Below are 22712 nucleotides of genomic sequence, written 5' to 3'. Positions count from 1 at the left end.
CCAAGTGCTTCACAGAAGTTTATAACGCAGAGCCCTGAAAATAAAAAATAATTTTTTTCCCCACAAAAATAATTATTTAGCCCCCAATTTTTTATTTTCCCAAGGGTACCAGGAGAAATTAGAACCCCAAAGTTGTTGTGCAATTTTTCCTGAGTACGCTGATAGCCCATATGTGGGGGTAAACCACTGTTTGGGCGCACGTCGGGGCTCGAATTGGAGGGAGCACTGTTTAACTTTTTGAACGCAAAATTGGCTGGAATAAATGGTGGCGCAATGTCGCGTTTTGAGACCCCGTGATGTGCCTAAACAGTGGAATCCCCTCAATTCTATCTCCAACCCTAACCCCAACACACCCCTAACCCTAATCCCAACCCTAATCATAACCCTAACCACAACCCTAACCCCAACACACCCCTAACCACAAGCCTAACCCTAATCCCAACCGTAATTCCAGCCCTAACCCTAATTCCGGCCCTAACCGTAATTCCCACCCTAACCCTAATTCTAACCCTAATTCTAACCCTAACCCTATTTCTAACCCTAACCCTATTTTTAACCCTAACCCTATTTCTAACCCTAATTCCAACCCTAACCCTAATTCCAACCCTAGCCCTAACCCTAATTCCAACCCTAACCCTAATTCTAACCCTAGCCCTAACCCTAATGGAAAAATAAAAATAAAAATATTTTCTTTATTTTACTATATGTCCCTACCTATGGGAGTGATAAGGGGGGCGGTGACTTACTTTTTTATTTTGATCACTGCGAAAGTGATCTAAATAAATGAATGTGCAGCGTCGCAGATTCCCGGCGGGCACACTGTGCACGCGCCCGCCATTTGCCAAGATGGCGACGCCCATGATCCGGGACGGCGGCAAACCGGACGGCCAGAGGGACTCCGGAGCCACCGTGCAGGGTGAGAGGGGGTGATCGGAGGGCGGTGGGGACCGGAGGGGGGAGCAGATTTTGACTGCGGCTGCCGATTGGCGCCGTCAGATGGTGGCGGCGTCCGATTGGCACTGTCAGTCAGTTGGGGGGGTGGGTCGGTTCAGTGTCTCCATCCATGCCCGATGCTATTTCAGCATCGGCCAAGGCTGGATTTGTAATATTTCATCAATTTTCATTGATGAAATATTACAATCGCTGATTGGCAGTTTCACTTTTAACAGTCAATCAGAGCGATCGTAGGCACGTGGGGGCTAAGCCACGCCCCCTGTGGTTAACTCTAAGGTGTCCTCTGTGTGCGAGTCGGGTGACCTTTCAGTGATCTTGGTCACCTGACCCGCAGGGGGGCAATCAATTCATGACACCACATAGGCGTCATGGGTCGTTTTGGCACGACTTTTCATGACGCCTATGTGGCGTCAAAGGTCGGGAAGGGGTTAAACTATGTTTTCCTTTGAACCGCTGAATCATTTCAAAGTTGCACATACACAGCTGAAATTATTCATCCATCATCTGATACATGCTGCCCTTGGATCGGGCAGCGTGTATCAGCTGTCAGGTTCCCTTTAAGGTGGCAATCATACTGGTCACATACGACCAATAATAAGCAGCAATGTCAAAAATCAATGTAAAACATATTTTAGGTTTCAATAAAAAGGACATCATGTATTTTGCAGTATTTAGTGAGTATATCATTATTTGAATATTGACAGTAGTAAGTCATTAGTGAATTTCAATATTATGTATCGCTTTATCTACATTATTGCATAATACTGCACAATAGCATATAATGCCTAATACAATATATGTATAGAAACCTTAGTAAGGATGAAATGAGATCTCACTTTCTCAAATACATACAATTCAGTCACAAACACAGCATTCAGAAGATTTTAGCCCAATAGTGTAGTACTGCCAATATCTCCAGGTATCGTAAGGGACATCTGTGCTTACTTTGTGACTGGATTCTCCATCCAAACTCGCTGTTGTAACAAAACATGTGCCATCCTCCCTACTCGTAGAAAGCAATATCATGTCACATGGAAAAACTTCATCTTCTTTAACCAGAACAATGTCTCCAACCTAGAAAGAGATAAGAAAAAAAAAAAAGTACAACACCGATCGTATGCAAGTGTGTGCAACTGATACATTTTTTTATCTTTGACGGGCCAAAAAAACCAAAAGGAGGCTATGCCATTGATACCTGAACCTGTCACAAGTGTGCAAAATAATATACTAATGGAATATGTTTTTCCTATATAAATACACAGAGTACAGGCATCAATTCTACAGTTAATGCAATGATGTATATGTCCACTGCACCAGTTTTTAATTATATTGCAGAATTTTTTCATTTTTCTTTCCTTTTTGAGCAAGGACGTATATATTTGTTAAGAAAAACAAAATTATTTGAAGGATGTACATTATTTGAAAGTGGCAAGCTGGCTGTCCCTTAATGACTTCATGGGTATGTCAGGGTAGGCCTCCACTGAGCCGGCGCATAATGGCGGCCAATGGTCACGGTGGTGTCACTGGCTGACGAGCCATCCTCAGCAGAATACAAAGGGGAATGTTGTGGAAGGGATGCAGGATCAGACGGTCTCAATCAGCAAAGCTCAGACCTCAGGTGTAGGAAAAAAAACTGATGATTACAGCTCTCCACAGTTATTCAGTACACTGAGCCGACAGCCCCTCATGGTATGATGAACACACTCTTCTCCGGCAATGTGTAGTAGCTCTCCGCACTCCTGCTGCATATAGCACTATATGTGCAATAAAATTTCTCTTCTCAGCCTGGACCTTGGCATCCACGACACCTCAGGCTTATAGGAAGGTACCTCAGCTCTCTTTCCCACGGCTGGAAACTAACTGACGTTGTCTGATACTTGAACAGTGTAGGACACTAGGTCCCATACGGCTGCACAAATTTCACTGGAGTCCTGACAGCGACCTCAGTGAAGGCACTCGCTGGCCTCTTTGATCTCCAACACCATTCAATCCCAGGGGCGCAGGGTTGCTTCTCCTGCGCTCGATAGTTCTCCTGCGGGGGCTGCTACCAACCAGACTTCACAATAGCCCTTACACTAATAACGTGTGTGTGTACAAATTACTTAAGAGCTGGCTTCTCACACCATCAGAGTTCACAGACATTTGTGATGCATGACTTTGCAGGGCATCACAGGTATTTCAAGGGGTTCTTCTCATCTTTTCAAGATCAACCTACTCCCAGCCTCCTGATTTCCTGGTTCTTGGGTGACTCTAAAAACAAGAAAACAAGAACATGCCCACAAAGATGGGAACACCCATGTAGTATGGAACTACACTTTATTAGAAAAAACCTGACGCCTGTGTTAACAGAGACATGACAATTAGTTTAAAACATTTAAAACAGGGATATATAATCCAGACATGCTATGAGATAATAGCAATGACACCGCACAACTGTTCCTACAAAGCAGGTGATGAATACAACAAAGGCTCTACAGTAATGACAAATAATAATCTATAATAATAAATGCCCTAAGCAACTTCCGGTTGTAACAACTTCCGTCCAGTTGTAACCGGTGACGTCACCGCACACCTCTTTCCATGTTAACCCTCAACACACACACTCCACTCACCTTTCACCATCTCCACTCATGTCCACTCACTCTTTCACTCCACATACGACCCTTTCTCTCACTCCGTCTCTCATACTCACGCCGTCATCGCCGCTGATCCACGATCCCCGACATCATCTTCCGCCGGCGCTATCCTGGATCCAGACGTCCTCCACGCCGGCGACATGTTCTTGCGGCGACGCCATTTTGGATCGGCGAAATCCCGCGATAGTCAAGATGGCGTCGCCGCAAGAACATGTCGCCGGCGAGGACGACGTCGGGATCCAAAATGGCGTCGGCGAAAACTCGCGAGATTTCGTCGACGCCATTTTGGATCCCAACGTCGTCCACGCCGGCGACATGTTCTTCCGGCGACGCCATCTTGACTATCGCGGGATTTCACGATACTCAAGATGGCGTCGCCGCAAGAACATGTCGCCGGCGTGGACAACGTCTGGATCCAGGATGGCGCCGGCGGAAGAAGATGTCGGGGATCGTGGAGCAGCGGCGATGACGGCGTGAGTATGAGAGACGGAGTGAGAGAAGGGGTCGTATGTGGAGTGAAAGAGTGAGTGGAGATGGTGAAAGGTGAGAGGAGTGTGTGTTGAGGAGTGTGTGTGTTGAGGGTTAACATGGCAAGAGGTGTGATGCTATCGCATCCTCCCGATGCGATAGCATCGGGCCATAATCTAGTATATCATAATTAGTGTCAAGAAAAAACAACAACAAATGGCGGCATGATCAAAATATGTATGCTTTCCTAGCTATTCACAGCACCATATGTGTAGAGAATACATCATGTCATCAAAAAGCATATGCATGATACCAAAGATAAGCTATGCCACACAGATTTTTAACAAGATCAAAAACCTGTAGGATGCATAAAGAATCCAACCAGCTCCTGAAGGGTACCAGAAAGAGGAAGCCATCGCCCCTCTCTCTTCCCCTCAGCTTTAATGGCTCTCCATTGGACGCATTCCTCCTTAGCTCATCGGGTTTGAGTCTTTGGCTTCCTCTTTCTGGTACCCTTCAGGAACTGGTTGGATTTTCTATGCATCCTACAGGTTTTTGTTTTTGATCTTGTTAAAAACCTGTGTGGCATAGCTTATCTTTGGTATCATGCATATGCTTTTTGATGACATGATGTATTCTCTACACATATGGTGCTGTGAATAGCTAGGAAAGCATACATATTTTGTTAATGCCATCATTTGTTGTTGTTTTTTCTTGACACTAATTATGATATATTATTATTTGTCATTACTGTAGAGCCTTTGTTGTATTCATCACATGCTTTGTAGGAACTGTTGTGCGGTGTCATTGCTATTATCTCATAGCATGTCTGGATTATATATCCCTGTTTTAAATGTTTTAAACTAATTGTCATGTCTCTGTTAACACAGGCGTCAGGTTTTTTCTAATAAAGTGTAGTTCCATACTACATGGGTGTTCACATCTTTGTGGGCATGTTCTTGTTTTCTTTTCTTAGGCCGGGGTCACACTGGCGAGGAATACGGCCGAGTGAGAGGCGCTAAAAGCACGCATTAGAAACGGACAAATGATTCTCTATGGGGTCACTCGCACCAGGCGTATATTTCTCATCCGTATCCTACGCTCCGTGCCAATCGCAGCATGCTGCGATTGTCAGCGTACTACGCCCGTAGTACGCCAATGCAAGTCTATGGGCGCGCAAAAAATACGGATTACACACGGACCAGATGTGTGACCTGCGAGCAATACGCAGGTCTTTTGGCTGGTGACAGGAAATGGGCCAATCCATCATCAGGAAGCCTAGACATGCAAATGAGCTCAAAAAGCGCTCCAGACATCCAGGAAGTACGCCTCCACGGAGTACAGCAGCAGCATGGCGTCCACGTACATAAATGTTGAGATGCTCATTGTCCTGGTGCAGGAGCGTCCCGAAATCTGGGACCAACGCGATGCAAATTATGCAAACCGGGCAAGAAAGGAGGCGTCATGGAGGCGCATCTGTCGCCAGATGTACCATGACTCTTGTGACCGACCACGTGAGGAGCAGCATAAAATTCATAAGTACAACGCAAAACATGAGTAACCTTAGCGCGCAACAAAAAAGGAATATAGAATCAGCACCCCCCTTCCTGTGCATGTACTTTTAGCCTCATGAGGCCGTTACATTTTGATGTGACACGTGGCTTCACTCAGCCATAATTTGGGTTTAGGTCACAAGCTCCTCATCCTCCTAGACAAAACAATTATTAAGTGTAGCTAAAGAGACCCTGTGTATCTGCCCAATTACATATGCCACCATGGGTAGAAAGCACACCCCAGAAGGCCCCATGCCTAGACTACTGGTAGAAAATGTGACCTCTCAAATATGTGAATTTGACAATATTTCCTGTCACATTGCAGTGGAAGATGTGATGAAACGCTGGCGAAGCATCCGGGACCAGTACCGCCGGGAACGCCAGCAGCGGTCCAGGAGTGGGGATGCTGGATATGTTAAAAGGAAGTACATCTACTATGACCAGCTGTCCTTCCTCGCCCCAATTCTGGATCTGAGACCGTAAGTAGATACCTCACACCACATTACACAAATACTTTACAGGGCCAAAAATATTGATGTATTTTTGCCTCTGTTCTATTTCATAACAGAACTCAATCCAACCTTATGGATCGAGGAAAGGCCTTAGAGGCAGAGCCCATAATAGATCCTGTAGGGGATGAGGTGGCTGGCCCATCTTCTCCCCCTACGAGAAGGATGGCAGAAGATGAGGCATCACAGGACAACCCAATGGCTGCACAACACCACCAGGACGGTCTGCTGCTGCCCCATCACCCATCCTGGAAGAGCCGGGCAACTTGAGCAGCAGCCCAACTGGCCAGATCAGGGCCTCCCCACAGGCTGCTCTTACATCACGGCGAACACGAAGAAGGCGCCAGGTCACTATTCAAGAGAGCAGGACCAATGTGGACACACTCAATTATTTATCTAGAGTAACTACAGATGATGGGGAGGAGGCCTACGCACGTAGCCTCACCCTTTATCTCCGTGCCCTTACCCGTGAGGTCAGGCTCCGTATTAGGGGATGTTTTCAGATCCTGCTTGATGCAAGCACCCCCCCCAATACCCCATATGAGCTATTCGAATATCTGGAGAGGTGGCAGCTCTCCCCCCGAAATCTAATGCGCATGAGACCATCCACACAGATGCTTGCTCAAGCAGGGTCCGAACAGCCCCTAATACGTGGGCCAACACCTCAACCCCTTCCTCCCACTACCCAACCTTCTATTCAGCAGCCACAAATGTCAGCCTCTAGCCAACCCCACCAATATGGCCACTTGTACCCACCCAGTGTTGGAGGCTGGTCCCAACCTGGTTGGGGACGATCTGGCTATCTTGGTGGGTATGAGCCACGTGTCTACCACAGCCAACAAGATGCCCCTCACCATCATCATTACTCTGGCCAGTATCCCCAACAGTCCCAGGAGGCAGGACAATTCCAGCATCATGGGCAACAGTATGGCCCCACACAGGGCGATGTTGGCCACAGTGTCCAGCAGCACCCACAGGCTGCTCTTCCACGTTCCCCTTCCCCAACCTATGAGGATTTATAAGTCTGATGGCCGGAGATGTCCAGTGCGGTTTAACTGGTGCTCCAAATAGAAAGGAAAAAACAGGTGTTCTCCATCACCAAACTTTTTTACCTAATTTAACATTCTAATTTTTTCACAATGTTTTCCAATCATATGAAAGATTCCATCATGACAGGCAAGGCTACCTCACGCCTTTCAGACATATATTACATGTGTGTACAAAAGAGAATATTTCAACGCGCTATACTGTAAAATGAAAGGATGAAAATACACTACTCACTTGCTAATGCCTAGGAAAGGCGTGCTGGCTTTAGTGAAGTAGTCACCTTTTTTGCTAGCAATCTCTAGTAAAACAAATCAAGGCGACCAGCCTTCAGAATATCACGCTCTCTCTATGTCTTAGCAAGTGAGTTTTGCTTTTTCATCCTTTCCAGTATAGCATGGTTAAATATTCTCTGTTCTACAGACAGGTAATATCTGTCTGAAAGCCGTGAGGTAGCCTTGCCTGTCATGGTGGAATATTTCTATGATTGGAAAACATTATGAAGAAATGTGAGTGTTATCTTTTAGCATTAATTTTGGTGATGGAGCTCACCTATTTTTTTCCTTCCTAGTTTAATATTCTCATGCAGCATTGTTGTTATTGCCTAATCTTTTTTTGGGTTATATTATGTAATGTTACTTTTCAAAAAAGTTGAAGAAGGCACAAAGGGTCATTTTGCCCATTGCCAAAATGTTCTTATGGCAATATTATGTTTGCCTTTAAGCAACCAAACAAAAAAAGGCAAAACTAAAAATTTGTCTACTATAGTTAACGTCTCTGTGTGATTTTTCACAAACCCTGACAACATACTAACATACACTAACCAATGCAATGAAACAGTCATAGAATCATAAGGGGTTGAGTAATATATATTTAGACACACTTAAAGAAACAAATTATAACATAGACACAGCATGCTCTTGCCAAGAAGTTGCCCCCTCAGGTGAGATAAAGTAATTAGTGAAAATATCACGCACTTTGAGGCCAGAGAGCGGTCTACGTTGAAGGTTCATAGGTGGTGTCACCCTGCGCACATTGTCCGGCCTACGCACAACAACACCATCAGAGGAGGAACAATCATGTATCCTGGTGAAGTTATGCAGAACAACACAGGCTTTCACAACTTCATTCACATTTTGTTCACTCAACTGAATGGCAGACTGGAGTACTCGCCATTTGGCACAAAGAATCCCAAAGGAACACTCCACCAGTCGCCTAGCACGTGATAGGCGCAAGTTAAAAATTCTGCGCCTGTGGTCAAGGTTGCATCGGGGATATGGCCTCATGACATTGCACGATAACTGAAAGGCCTCATCTGCCACAAGGACATAAGCGACTGATTCTTCAGGGGAGCCTGGTAGCTGGCGTGGTGGTGGTAGATCCAACTGGTTGGTGCGTAGCCGCCAAGCCATTATGGAAGTATTGAAGACTCGAGAGTCTCCCGTCCTTCCATAGGCCCCAATGTCAACAATTATAAACTTGTATTGAGGGTCTACCAGAGCCAATACAACAGAAAAGTATTGTTTATAATTGAAGAATTGGGAGCCAGAGTTCGGCGGCTTACGCACCCGGATATGTTTGCCATCCAGGGCCCCAATACAATTTGGAAACTGGCAGTCCTCCTCAAAGTCCCTTGATATCCTCAACCAGTCTTCCATCCTGGGCTCGGGCATGACCACTTGATGGAGTCTTGTCCAGATTTCTGTACATGTAGACCTCACTATGCCTGAAATGGTTGATCTTCCAATGAGAAACTCATGGTGGAGGGCGGCATAAGACAGGCCAGTGGACAGGAAGCTGTAGAACAACATAAATTGATAAGTTTAGAATGCATAAAGTCCAAAAACATCAGTTACATGCCGACCAAACTTGGGAGGAATTGAGATAGAATAACACACACATATTTGGTTGCACAATGACTAATTGATATGCAGGACATATTAGAGCTAACATTCTGGTGTGTAAGTTGAAACATATTTTGAGTAAGATGAGGGCATTAAACTTAGTCCAAGAAGGCAAAAAAACATACTTTAGCACACACATTATGAACATAGAGAATGTGGTTGTGTAGTACATACCGTATTGTGAGTAGAAGTCGCTCCTCTGCAGATATCGCTTTGCGCATCCTTGTGTCCTGAAAGGTTATCCCAGGGCGCACTGTCTCCAAGACTCGATCAAATGTGGAAATGCTCATGCGACAGTACTGGTAAAATTTCTCAGGATGCTCCCGTAGAGAAGAATAGAGGCGGTGAAAATGACCTCTTGTGAGTCGTTGCCTCAAAAGTGGATGGACCCACATGCGTCTCCTCCTCCGCGGATCCACTATCACTGGGTATGGTTGCCCAAAGCGCCGTGACAAAAGCCAGTTAAAGAGAACCTGCTCAGTTGTATTGAATCTCAGACCCTCTGCCATGTTGCACAAAGAACACCAACACACCTCGTGAAAGCAAGCTCACAAATGGACAGAATGGAGGCAGCCACCTGTTTCTGAGTGTATAAATAGGGTGCAGGCTAATGATTTAAATTGTTAGCAGGCCTCAAAACCGTTAAATGTCCATTTTGCAAGGCTGCGAGAAAATCTCGCCATACGGATTGCATACGGATACCATACGGATTACATACGGATGCAGACATGCGCAAAATACGTGACCGCACCTGGCTTACGGATGACCTACGGAGCACTATTTAGGGGTCATTCATCCGTATTACGCATGTAAACTACGGAGCGTATTTTGCGCTGGTTAGTGTGACTCCAGCCTTAGGGCTCATACTCACTTGGAAGAGACTCGCACGATTCTTGTGCGAGTCTCTCGCATGAAAACCTAGCACTGCCGCCGGCACCAGGACCGAAGCATGCAGCTGCATAGAAATACATGTAGCCGCACGCTCCGGTCCCAGTGCCGGCGGCAGTGCCAGGTTTTCATGCGAGAGACTCGCACAAGAATCGTGCGAGTCTCTTCCAAGTGAGTATGAGCCCTTGGAGTTGCTTGTTCACATGCTCTTGGAGAACCCCTTATATAATCGTGTAGTGGTGCCCTCCTATTGTCTTGTTCTCTCTGGTTCTTGGGTGGGTAACAATTCATGCCAGCAGCATTGTTGCTCTTCTGGCATGAGAGCTTTTTGCTCTGATAACGCTATATTAGGCAACTTTGCTTTTGTAAGTACAGAAGGTCTGCAGAGTGATGACTAGGATTAAGAGCCAAGTGTACTCCTGCGATCCCGGCCAGCCTCAGTACAGTGATTACAATCTCAGTAGGAAAGAGCTTGTAAGCACAGCACATGTTTCTCCATACCTAAAAGACAGCAGCTGTGATCGGTCCCTTTGACACTCAACAGTAAACAATAAAATAGGAAAATAAAAATATCTGGAGAACTACGTCATGTAGAAACATGAATTAAACTTCAAAATAGCAATTGTTTTATGCTGGCTACCTAAATACAAACATCTGCTTTAAGGCTCCTGGGTCTCAATGAATATTGTGTAATAGGGCCACCTCCGAACTGGAGAGATTGCTACCTCTTCACCCACTAAAGCTACTCTGGAGAATATGATTACTAATGAACAGAAGTGATAGTAACTGCATCATATAAAGTGGGTATAAAAAGTCTACACACCCTTGTTTAAATGCTAGATTTTTGTCATGTAAAAAATTATACCGAGAAAAATCATTTCAGAACTTTTTCCACCTTTAATTTTACCTACAATCTGTACAAATCATTTGAGAAAAAAAATGAAACCATTTTGAGGGAAAAAAATAAAACTAAAATAATGTGGTTGCATAAGTATGAACACTGTCTTCTTATTGGGGATGTGGTTGTGTTCAGAATTAACCAATCATATTTAAGCTCATGTTAAAGAGTAGTCAGTGCGCAGCTGCCATCATTTTCAGTGATTTTGATCAACCTCATATAAAGTTTAACCATTCCAGTAGGATTTTCCTGACATTTTCTTAGTTTCATTTTACAGATGAAGCCATGGTCTGTAAACAGCTTAGGGTATGTGCACATGGTGCAGATTCTGGTGCAGTTCTGCAGCAGATTTGGCCCTGCAGAACTGCAAGTGATGTACAGTTCCATTTAAGGCTATGTAAAACAAAAAAACGCTGTGCACATGCTGCAGATTTTTCCGCGCAGATTTGGTGCAGATTTAAAACTGCAGCATGTCACTTTTGTGCAGTTCTGCAGTTTTTCATCCGCTCCATCATAGAAATCTGCAGGGGAAATCTGCACAAAATCTGCACAAAATCTGCACTAAATCTGCAGGTAAAACGCAGGTCATTTTACCTGCAGATTTAGCAAAATCTGCGAGGAAAATTCCACAGCAGAATCCGCACCGTAGCCTTACAACACAGCAAAAGTATCTCAATGTTTAAAGTCATCAGTCAGGGTACAAAACAAATTCCAAGTCATTAGAATCACCATGGAACACTGTGAAGACGGTCAACAAGTTGCTTAAATATGGCACAATAGTGACAATAAATAGAACTGGAGGCCTCTCAAATATTGATAAAAATACAAGAAGAATATAGGTCTTGGACGCTGCCAAGAGGTCTACAGCAACATAAAAGGAGCTGTAGAAATTTCTGGAAAGTCTGGTTGTGCACTGTATGTTACAACAATCTCTTATATTCTTCAGATGTCTGACCTGGGGGGGGGGGGGTTGGTGGCAAGACTGGAGCCTTTACATATAAAGAAAAAAATACAAGCTTGGCTATGTTTTGACAAAACCTACATCAAGTCTGCAAAGCATGTGAGAGCGTGTTATGGTCTGATGAGACTAATGTTAAACGTTTTGCCAACACTGCGCAACGAAAAAAAAACACCTTTTAACATGGTGAAGGTAAAATTATGCTTTAGGGCTGTTTTTGGTGCGGCTTTAGTCAAGGTGGAATTATGAACAGTTCAAAATATCAGTACATTTTGCAAAAAAAGAAAACCTTCAAGTCTCTGCTAAAAAGCGGAAGATGAAGAAGAATTTCACCTTTCTGCAAAACTTTTGGAATGGCCCAGCCAGACCCCTGACCTGAATTCAAATGAAAATCTCTGGGTGGAAGAGGGCGCTGTACACAGGAAGGAGATACCCTCGCAATCTGACAGATTTGGAGCACTACTGCAAGGAAGAGTGGGCACAGATTGCCAATTGTAGATGTGCCATGCTGAAACTCCTGCCCAAAAAGACTGAGTGCAGTCATAAATTCAAAGGGTACTTCAGCAAAGTACCGTATATACTCGTGTATAAGCCGACCCCCTTAATTTTGCCACAATAAACTGGGAAAAACTTATTGACTCGTGTACAAGCCGAGGGTGGAATCCATAGACAATGCCCCCATATGCTGCCCCATAGAATATGCCCCATATGCTGCTCCATAGAATATGCCCCATATGCTGCTCCATAGAATATGCCCCCATATGCTGCAAAAAAAAAAAGAATCCATACTCACCTCTCCTGGGTCCATCGCCACTGTCTGCCGCTTCTTGTGCCAGTGACTGTTCGGCCAGCAGAGGGGCCGGCGTGCACTAATCACGTCACCGCGCCCCCTGCTGCCTAAACGTCACTGACACAGGATGCAGCAGACACAGCGGTGAGCAGCGGTGGACCGGGGGACAGGTGAAAATCGCTATTCTCACACATCCTGCCGCGGTCTCTGCAGCCTTGCTCGCTTCTCCACTGTCTCCCTTCCCTTCCTGTCTTCAGCGGTCACGTGGTACCGCTCATTACCACTCATGAACATGCGCATATTCATGAGTGGTAATGAGCGGCACCACGTGACCGCTGAAGACAGGAAGGGAGACAGTGGAGAAGCGAACGAGGCTGCAGAGACCGCGGCAGGACAGGTAAGTATGATCTCTGACACCCCCGCTCCCCCTCCCCCGCCGACCCCCAGGTATATGACCCGTGTATAAGCCGACAGGGGGACTTTCAGCCAAAAAAAATGGGCTGAAAATCTCAGCTTATACACGAGTATATATGGTATTAGTCCGGTCTGCTGTCTTGCTCTATGCATTTCTTCTTGTGTAGAGCAAGACAGGGAGGGGGGGAGCAGTTGAATAAGCCCCGCCCAGCGGACCGGACTAATACCATATATACTCGTGTATAAGCTGAGATTTTCAGCCCATTTTTTTTGGCTGAAAGTCCCCCTGTCGGCTTATACACGGGTCATATACCTGGGGGTCGGCGGGGGAGGGGGAGCGGGGGTGTCAGAGATCATACTTACCTGTCCTGCCGCGGTCTCTGTAGCCTCGCTTCTCCACTGTCTCCCTTCCCTTCCTGTCTTCAGCGGTCACGTGGTACCGCTCATTACCACTCATGAACATGCGCATATTCATGAGTGGTAATGAGCGGCACCACGTGACCGCTGAAGACAGGAAGGGAGACAGTGGAGAAGCGAACGAGGCTGCAGAGACCGCGGCAGGACAGGTAAGTATGATCTCTGACACCCCCGCTCCCCCTCCCCCGCCGACCCCCAGGTATTTGACCCGTGTATAAGCCGACAGGGGGACTTTCAGCCAAAAAAAATGGGCTGAAAATCTCAGCTTATACACGAGTATATATGGTATTAGTCCGGTCCGCTGGGCGGGGCTTATTCAACTGCTCCCCCCCTCCCTGTCTTGCTCTACACAAGAAGAAATGCATAGAGCAAGACAGGGAGGGGGGGAGCAGGTGAATAAGCTCCACCCAGCGGACCGGACTAATACCATATATACTCGTGTATAAGCTGAGATTTTCAGCCCATTTTTAAATTAAATTAAATTAAATTACAAACAAGCTTTGTAGAATATTCAGGAAAGTCCAGCTGTGATTCTGCTATAAACAGAAATCCAAATTTACAAATACAAGCCTGTACAGACATATGTATAATGATAAATCCACATTCTTCTTGTTTTTCATCACATCATATTTTCAATTCACAATACTGCATTGATATAACAGAGCTGGCCTACAGCGGCTCCATATATTCCTACATATTGCTGTATAGGGACATACTATATCACCACAATTGTACAGAAAGGAGAGTAACAAACTGACTCTTACCCTAAGTTTTCGACTTTGCTTTCGGACCAATTTGCCATGCTGGATAACATGGACAGAATACTGGTTCATGGCATTATCAGCTTTGTGCCTTAGCCAGTCTTCATAGCCCTGTGCGGGCAATAATGATAAGAAAGTTAGAGGATGGGAACTTTATATTGAAAGACATTGGTTGTTAAAGCCACCACACACATTAAAGTGAGTTGTTGTCACAGGGTTACCACAACAGAGGAGCCAGAAGACTGGACTGGTGTTTATTTCTTTTGGCAGAACAGAGGTTAATCTGCCATGTTGCGAGCTCTGGGAGTCTGAGCTCTCAGCTGAGCTCGGACAGCATGATTGAAACCCATGTCAGAGCTAGATTATGCTGCATGGCTTGGAGGAGAGGTGTTTATATGAGAAGTTATCTGTAACTGTTACGTATGTTTGTAAGGGCAGGGTCAGACTGCCGTATTTCTCGTGCGAGAATCGCATCGTAAAACTCGTACTGGCTGTCGGCTCTCCTTACCTGACCTTGACAGCTGCATAGTAATCTATCACGCTGTCATGCTCAGGTCAGGAGAGGTGCCGGCCAGTCCGTGCAGTGCGATGCGATTATTGCATGAGAAATACGGCAGTGTGACTTCAGCCTAAGTGTGATAATTCCCTTCCCTCTTCTTATTTTGGTTTTTCCCCGTCCGCCACTCCCCAATGCATTTCTCTGTTATATGTTGGTGAATATCTGTATGCCTGCCATTTTTAGTTGACCTTGTACGAGTTGCATTGTTCGTCAGGTTGGTGTACTGTGGTGCACGGCAGCTCCCCTCTTCCCTGGGTAGGGAAAAAGAACAGACTGAGGACTGATTCAGGAGATAAGACAAGGGTGGAGGCCCGGCATCTTCACCTTCAGAAGTATCCCGAGGAATAGAGTAAGCTAGGGCGCCCTCTAGTGTTAGGGGCAGGGAAGGAGCCCCTGGTCCCAGGTAACCCGACATTGGAGTCATGACAGTTGCTGGTTGAACAACCATTTAACTAAGATACACATACACCTTTTAGTCCATAATGGCCAAGCATGTTTTGTGACGCCAAGAGAAATGATCTTTGTGGCAATATACTTTCAATGAAAGATTGTTCATGGTGAATTAATCTTTCTTTGAAATAATCCTTTAATGCCTCATGAAATATACATTTGTCATGGAGTAGATGGGATGTGTGGAGCAGACTCAGGAGCTACCCACACTGCAGATGCTGGCTAAAATAAATAGGGGGCATATGTGCGTAACAGCCACGGCTGGAACTTGGATCTTCACAATGGCAATCTTCGACTGCGGCCTTTAAATGGCTGCCAGTAATAGCGAGCTTTGGGCTCCATCGCCCAAACCCGACAAGGTCACTTGGAGCAGGATGGGTTGCAAAGGCAGCCGGGACCTGCAAAAGGCTCACATTACAGACAACTTGGTACTTTTGTGAAGCTCATGATGAGCTTCATAGGAGACCATGATTTTCACTACATTGTGGAATAGTATAGTATTGCTATATATAGTATAAGCAATCAGACAATAGCAGGTTCAAATTTTCTAAGGGGGCTAAAAAAATAAGAGGAAAAAAAAAGCTTTTAGAAATAAAAATAAAAAATAAAAAAAAGTTTAGTATCACCATATTTATACTGCGCAAGAAAATTTTGTTTCCACGGAGTTTTTACCGAATGATGAATACTGAAACAAAAAAAAAAAACTAAAAAAGCTATGGCAGAATTGCATTTTTTTTTATTAATTTCATCGCCCTTGGAATTTACCTTTTTTTTTTAGTATATATTAAAAAAAATAGTGTCATTCAAAAATGACAACTTGGTCCACAAAAAAAGCCCTTACATTGGCCATGTCAACAGGGAAAAAAAAAGGTATGCCTCTTGGAAAAAGGAGAACAAAAGCTGAAGAATGAAATATCAGCATTATGTAAGGGCAGAGCCCCTGATTCCAGTAATGTAGTGAAAGCTGCCAATCAGCGATGGGGGCATGGTTATACAGAACTCATGAATATGGACAACTAAATAACAAATCAAGCATAGCTGTTGGTTCAAACAAGGATCGGTCAATTATTCATTTAAATTTACCCAATGTTTTATTGTTTTGGTTTAAATTATTCATTTTCACCAACTAAAATCTAATGTGTATGGGTGCTATTAGGCATTAAATGAAGGAGTTACCTGTTTAATTGCAGTCACAGTGATGACAAAGAATAGTGGCAAGCCACTGGTTATTGGACTGGTCGGAGTATCAATGATAAGCTGAAAGACACCACAAAATATAAAAAATAGATTCCACCTATTTATTTGTACAGTCTGTGAAAGAAAGACATTATCGAACAGCAGAAATCAAAGAAAATTAATTGTGGTCAAAATAGAATATTCACCAAGCCTTTGTGTATCTATAAGCCAGTAGCTGCCTCATGACGACATTACAGTACTGTCTTCTTCGCGTACCTTGCCATGACTACTTGAAAAGGGTCGTTCTATCCGGGACAGCCATGGCACTTCTGTGTGACCTGCATCTATTATGAGAGCATGGCCGAAATACATACAGTTTACAATAAAAAAAAAAAAAATGGGTGCAGCCCTCAAAATCCAGTTTTAAGGGAACATTGAAAAAAATTACAACGAGTTACAAGAAGGATGAATCAGCCTCCATCTTTACATGCGAGCAGTCTATTCGGTTGTTCCAAGGAACAAAGCAGAGGGTGTCTCCCAGGAATTCCGGACAACATTAATAGAAACATAGTATTTGACGCAGAGGGAAAAATCAATTCTGGCTGGTTTCCTGTCTGCTCCTTAATATAGTCTACGGTTTGGAGAAGTCTTTTTTATATTATTGTAAAAGACGTTTTCTATTTCAAAGACACTTGAAGATCATGTATTGAAATAAAGTCCGCCCTGGTGATATCTGGAGAATCCCTCAGAGCCCCCTTGCTCACTATGACTTGATAATTTATACTACTAGAACAGAAATATACACTATATCCCAGTTATTTCTATGGTATAATAGTCTATTCCTGTAAAAGTAAAAATATGCATTCTGTAATGTTGGTCTAAGATTAATGAATGTTTTCTATTAGGGTGGTAGATGTCATGTATACAGTACATAGAAAATATCAAATCTTGTATGTGCAAGCCTTTTATACATGTGAGAATCTGCCAAAATAAAGAATTTCACGGCCACCACCCTATGTTCATTTATCTAATGTTTATAGGTTTACTATACAAGCAAAGGTGGGCATGCTGCACATGTGATTGTACCCTCTATGGGAGGAGATGTCCCTCAAGCCCGGTGTGACTGATCAGGACAGATGTTACTTTTAGTTCTCATCTGACTTATATTATCTAGAACATTTTAGCCTTCAGGGTAAATCAGCCAGTGCTAGCCATCAAGCTGCTGAAGTAATAAAGGCAGAGCCCATGTTCATGATTATATCCTAAAATTTCAAATCAAATCTCATGTACAAACTGTGTCACAATTACCTATAAGGGGCTGTCACTGTTGCAGTAGCACAGCGGACAACATTGGAAAAAGAGCCGCATGGATTTGTGAGGGTTTTTTTTTTTTTATAAACTTACTTTCAGCATTTCAATATAGATTACATATATATTAGCCCAACGTCCACAGATGGGGGTTGTGCTCACAGCCCAACACCGTGCAGGGAGCTTGGCATTTGCCACAGAACACCAGGATTGGCAAATTTGCCACTGGCACCCTGTGCTCTTCACAGATGAATAGCAGGTTCACACTGAGCACATGTGACAGATGTGACAGAGTCTGGAGACGCTGTGGAGAGTGATCTGCTGCCTGCAACATCCTTCAGCATGACCGATTTGGCAGTGGCTCAGTAATGGTGTGGATGGCATTTCTATGGAGGGCCGCACGGTGTTGGGCTGTGAGCACAACCCCCATCTGTGGACGTTGGGCACTGAGACCATCCTCATGGAGTCGGTTTCTAACCGTTTGTGCAGACACATGCACATTTGTGGCCTGCTGGAGGTCATTTTGCAGGGCTCTGGCAGTGCTCCTCCTGTTCCTCCTTGCACAAAGGCTGAGGTAGCGGTCCTGCTGCTTGGTTGTTGCCCTCCTACAGCCCCTTCCACGTCTCCTGGTGTACTGGCCTGTCTCCTGGTATCGCCTCCAGCCTTTGGACACTACGCTGACAGACATAGCAAACCTTCTTGCCACAGCTCGCATTGATGTGCCATCCTGGATGAGCTGCACTACCTGAGCCACTTGTGTGGGTTGTAGAGTCCGTCTCATGCTACCATGAGTGTGATAGCACAACCAACATTCAAAAGTGACCAAAACACCAGCCAGAAAGCATTGGTACTGAGATGTGGTCTGTGGTCCCCACCTTCAGAACCACTCCTTTATTGAGGGTGTCTTGATAATTGCCAATAATTTCCATATGTTGTCTATTCCATTTGCACCAACAGCATGTGAAATTGATTGCCAAACAGTGCTGCTTCCTAAGTGGACAGTTTGATTTCACAGAAGTTTAATTTACTTGGAGTCTTCCCTTTATTTTTTTGAGCAGTGTATATATATACACAGGGTGGGCCATTTATATGGATACACCTAAATAAAATGGGAATGGTTGGTGATATCAACTTCCTGTTTGTGGCACATTAGTATATGGGAGGGGGGAAACTTTTCAAGATGGGTGGTGACCATGGTGGCCATTTTGAAGTTGCCATTTTGGATCCAACTTTATTTTTTCCAATGGAAAGAGGGTCATGTGACACATCAAACTTATTGAGAATTTCACAAGAAAAACAATGGTGTGCTTGGTTTTAATGTTACTTTATTCTTTCATGAGTAATTTACAAGTTTATGACCACTTATAAAATGTGTTCAAAGTGCTGACCATTGTGTTGGATTGTCAATGCAACCCTCTTCTCCCACTGATAGCAACACCATATATATATCCCAAGAAACTTTTTGACACCTTTCACTCCCTCCTCAGGCTGCAAGCACAAGCCACTATCACAGACATTTGGGCCGATGACCTGGCCTCCCACTTCATAGAGAAAATAGATAATATCCATCAGGAAATCTGCTCCCAGTCAACAGGGGCAGTGACTTCCATCCCTCCCTACATTTTCCCTGGATTACTCTTCACATTTGATCCCATCACAGAAGAAGTCTCCGGGCTCTTCTCTTCTTCTCGTCCGACTACATGCACTTCTGACCCCATTCCCTCATATTTCCTCCAGTCTCTCTCCAGTCGTCACAACTCCCCTAACTTCAATCTTTAATCTCTCCCTCTCCTCGGGCATTTTCCCCTCCTTCAAACACTCTTTCATTACTCCATTATTAAAGAAACCAGCTCTCAACCCATCCTGCACAAACAACTACAGACCAGCCTCCAATCTCCCCTTCATCTCTAAACTCTTGGAGCACCTGGTCTACTCTCGCCTTACCCGTTATCTCTCCACTCACTCCCTCCTAGACCCTTCACAGTCCGGCTTCCACCCCCTACATTTGACAGGAGCTGCACTCAAAGTGACCATCGACCTTCTGACAGCAAAATGTATCGGTGACCACTCTCTCCTCATTCTTCTTGACCATTCTGCAGCTTTTGACACTGTTGACAACCACCTCCTACTCTCTAGGCTCCAGTCACTAGGCATTAAGGACACTGCTCTCTCCTGGTTCTCTTCCTATCTTTCAGACCGCTCCTTCAGTGTTCTTTTCGCTGACTACATTCCATCTCCTCTTTTACAGGGCTCAGTCCTTGGCCCCCTTCTCTTCTCTTCTCTCTCTACACGGACCCAAATGAACAGACCATCAGCAGATTTGGGTTTCAGTACCATCTTGATGCTGATGACACCCAACTATACCCGTCATCCCCTGACCTTATCTCCGCTGTACTACAGAATGCCAGTGACTTTCTGTCCACAGTCTCCAACATCATGTCCGCTCTCTGAAACTCAACCTTTCCAAAACTGAACTTCTTCTGCTCCCGCCGTCTACTAACCTCTCTAAATCTGACATTTCCCTCTCCGTGGATGGCACCATAATAACACCCCGGCAGCAGGCACACTTTCTGGGTGTTATGTTTGACACTAATCTCTATTTCACCTCCTATATACAATCTTTTGCCCGCTCTTGCCACTTACACCTAAAGAACAACTCTAGAATCCGCCCTTTTCTCACCATGGAAACAACAAAAACCCTCACTGTAGCATTGATCCACTCCCACCTGGACTACTGCAACGCTCTATTTATTGGCCTCCCCATTACTCGACTATCCCCTCTTCAGTCCATCCTTAATGCAGCAGCCAGGGTCATCCATCTGACTAATCAGTACTCGGACGCGTCCGCTCTTCGCCATTCCTTACATTGGCTACCCATTCATTATAGGATCCAATTCAAAGTACTTGTTCTCACCCACAAAGCTCTCCACAGTGCAGCACCCCCCTACATCTCCTCCCTCATTTCTGTCTATCGGCCTAACTGACTGCTGCGCTCTGCAAATGACTTTCGATCCCCAAGACTTCTCCTGCGTTGCACCAATCCTGTGGAATGTTCTACTCCAAGAAATTAGGACCAGCCACAACTTGCACAGTTTTAGGAGCTCCCTCAAAACACAATTATTCAGAGCGGCCTATCACGTTGCCCAATCAAAGTAATTTTATGTGAAAGTGTGTGTGTAGCCCATTCACTATCTCTATCCCCCATCCCCTCAAGATGGCTGGTCCATCATTGTAAATACACACCAGTACTTTGTATCTCCCCCACCTCTTTGTAGATTGTAAGCTCTCAAGAGCAGGGTTGTTTTGTTTTGCTTTAATCATTATATTATTGTTAACGTTGTTATTTTTTGACTGTTGTGTTTGAAACCGTTTATACTGTAAAGTGCTGCGGAATATGTTGGCGCTAAATATATATATATATATATATATATATATATATATAGTCAGAAAATACTCTTGATGATATAGAGACTAGCCTCACAGTTCTCGAGTTGTTTCATTGTTGGACTCTTGCTGTGTTTAGAAGCCGCCACCAAGTGAAAGCTGTAGCTAGGTCACTGGGTATCTTAAAAGGTCATATAATGTACAGTATAGCTGTTCATAAATGTCCATGGCTTACTATCAGTCTCCTCTTTACGAGATGATACACTGTGTTGCTTCCCAAAAAAGAAAATCTTTCTTGGAAAGCATGTCTATCAATATACAACAGGAACAGAGCACCAAATGTATATGTGGTCCACCATTTTTAGTGACAAATTTCAGTTTCCCAAAAAAAAAAATTAGAGAAATTTGATTTTCTCATTAAGTTTACCTATGAATAGTGTTGAGCATTCCGATACTGCAAATATCGGGTATCGGCCGATATTCGCTGTATCGGAATTCCGATACCGAGTACCGATATTTTTTCAATATCGGATACCGGAATCGGAAGTCCCCATAATGCAATGAGCCACTGTTGTGGCTGTGATTGGCTGCTGAAATGATGTCATCATGATGCGCGGTCTGTGCCGGCTGCCGGGGGTCTGTATGGGCCTGCCGGGGCTAGTGCACGGGCCTGCCGGGGGCCTGTGCCGGCTGCCGGGGGTCTGTACGGGCCAGCCGGGGGCTTGTGCCGGCTGCCGGGGGTCTGTACGGGCCAGCCGGGGGCCTGTGCCGGCTGCCGGGTGTCTGTGCGGGCCTGCTGGGGGTCTTGTGTGTGTGCAGGCATCGTCCGATGGGACTACAGGTCCCATCGGGCGATGCCTGCTACAATGACAGTGATCGACACATTAGCCAATGATGGGACAGTCATCATCCGGCTAATGTGTTGAATGTAAAAAAAAATAATTATATATATATATATATATATATATATATATATATATATATATATATATATATATGCACATACTACACACATACATATATACAACATTCATACATACTACATACATACTACATATATACAACATACTGTACTGTAAAAAATAGTCCCTGGTCTCACTTTATGGCAAAAGCTGCGTGGAAACTTTCTCACACAGCAATGCCAAAAGTGAGACTAGGGACTATTTTTTTTTTTTTTTTTTTTTACAGTGGCGGAGGAATACAGTGCGGATGGATACCTACCTCCCTTCATTGTATTCCTGGAGCCCCGTAGAGAGCGGTCGCATCAGCTGATGCTGCTGTTCTCCACGGGAGATCGGCGTGGGACACGCGTGGATTTCTGCGGATCAGGGAGTATATTGTTTGTTATTTTCATATTTTTCCACAGATGACACTGGCTTTGGGGATCAAAGTGACAAGTATTCGTGAGTATGTACTCTATGTTATATGTACTGTATGTCTATATGTATGGATTGTATGAATGTATTGTATGTAGTATGTATGTTGTATGTCTGTAGCATGTTGTATGTATGTTGCATGTATGTAGTATGTATGTATGTTGTATGAATGTAGCATATATGTAGTATGTATGTAGTATGTATGTATGTTGTATGAATTTTGTATATATGAAGTATGTATGTAGTATGTATGAATTTTGTATAT

General features: G+C 44.4%; 1 protein-coding gene across 5 annotated transcripts in view; it reads right to left on the bottom strand.

Annotated features, from left to right (window-relative positions):
• ATP11A (ATPase phospholipid transporting 11A) overlaps nt 1-22712 on the bottom strand; it is a 233645-nt gene that overhangs the window by 79423 nt on the left and 131510 nt on the right. For 4 of the 5 annotated variants that reach the window (XM_073556848.1, XM_073556851.1, XM_073556849.1 and 1 more), the window contains exons 4-6: nt 16380-16460; nt 14198-14305; nt 1900-2028 (exon numbers count right to left, since the gene is read on the bottom strand). In XM_073556848.1, the coding sequence (XP_073412949.1) occupies nt 1900-2028; nt 14198-14305; nt 16380-16460 (318 nt within the window). The remainder of the gene's footprint in view (nt 1-1899; nt 2029-14197; nt 14306-16379; nt 16461-22712) is intronic. The other variant, XM_073556850.1, reaches the window with a different exon arrangement.

Source organism: Dendrobates tinctorius, unplaced genomic scaffold (genome assembly GCF_039654945.1).
Source record: "Dendrobates tinctorius isolate UK_male_01 unplaced genomic scaffold, ASM3965494v1 ptg000240l, whole genome shotgun sequence".
Taxonomy (NCBI): Eukaryota; Metazoa; Chordata; class Amphibia; order Anura; family Dendrobatidae; genus Dendrobates; species Dendrobates tinctorius.
The sequence above is the reverse complement of the archived record's forward strand: the minus strand, read 5'-3'. Positions and strand labels throughout refer to the sequence as shown.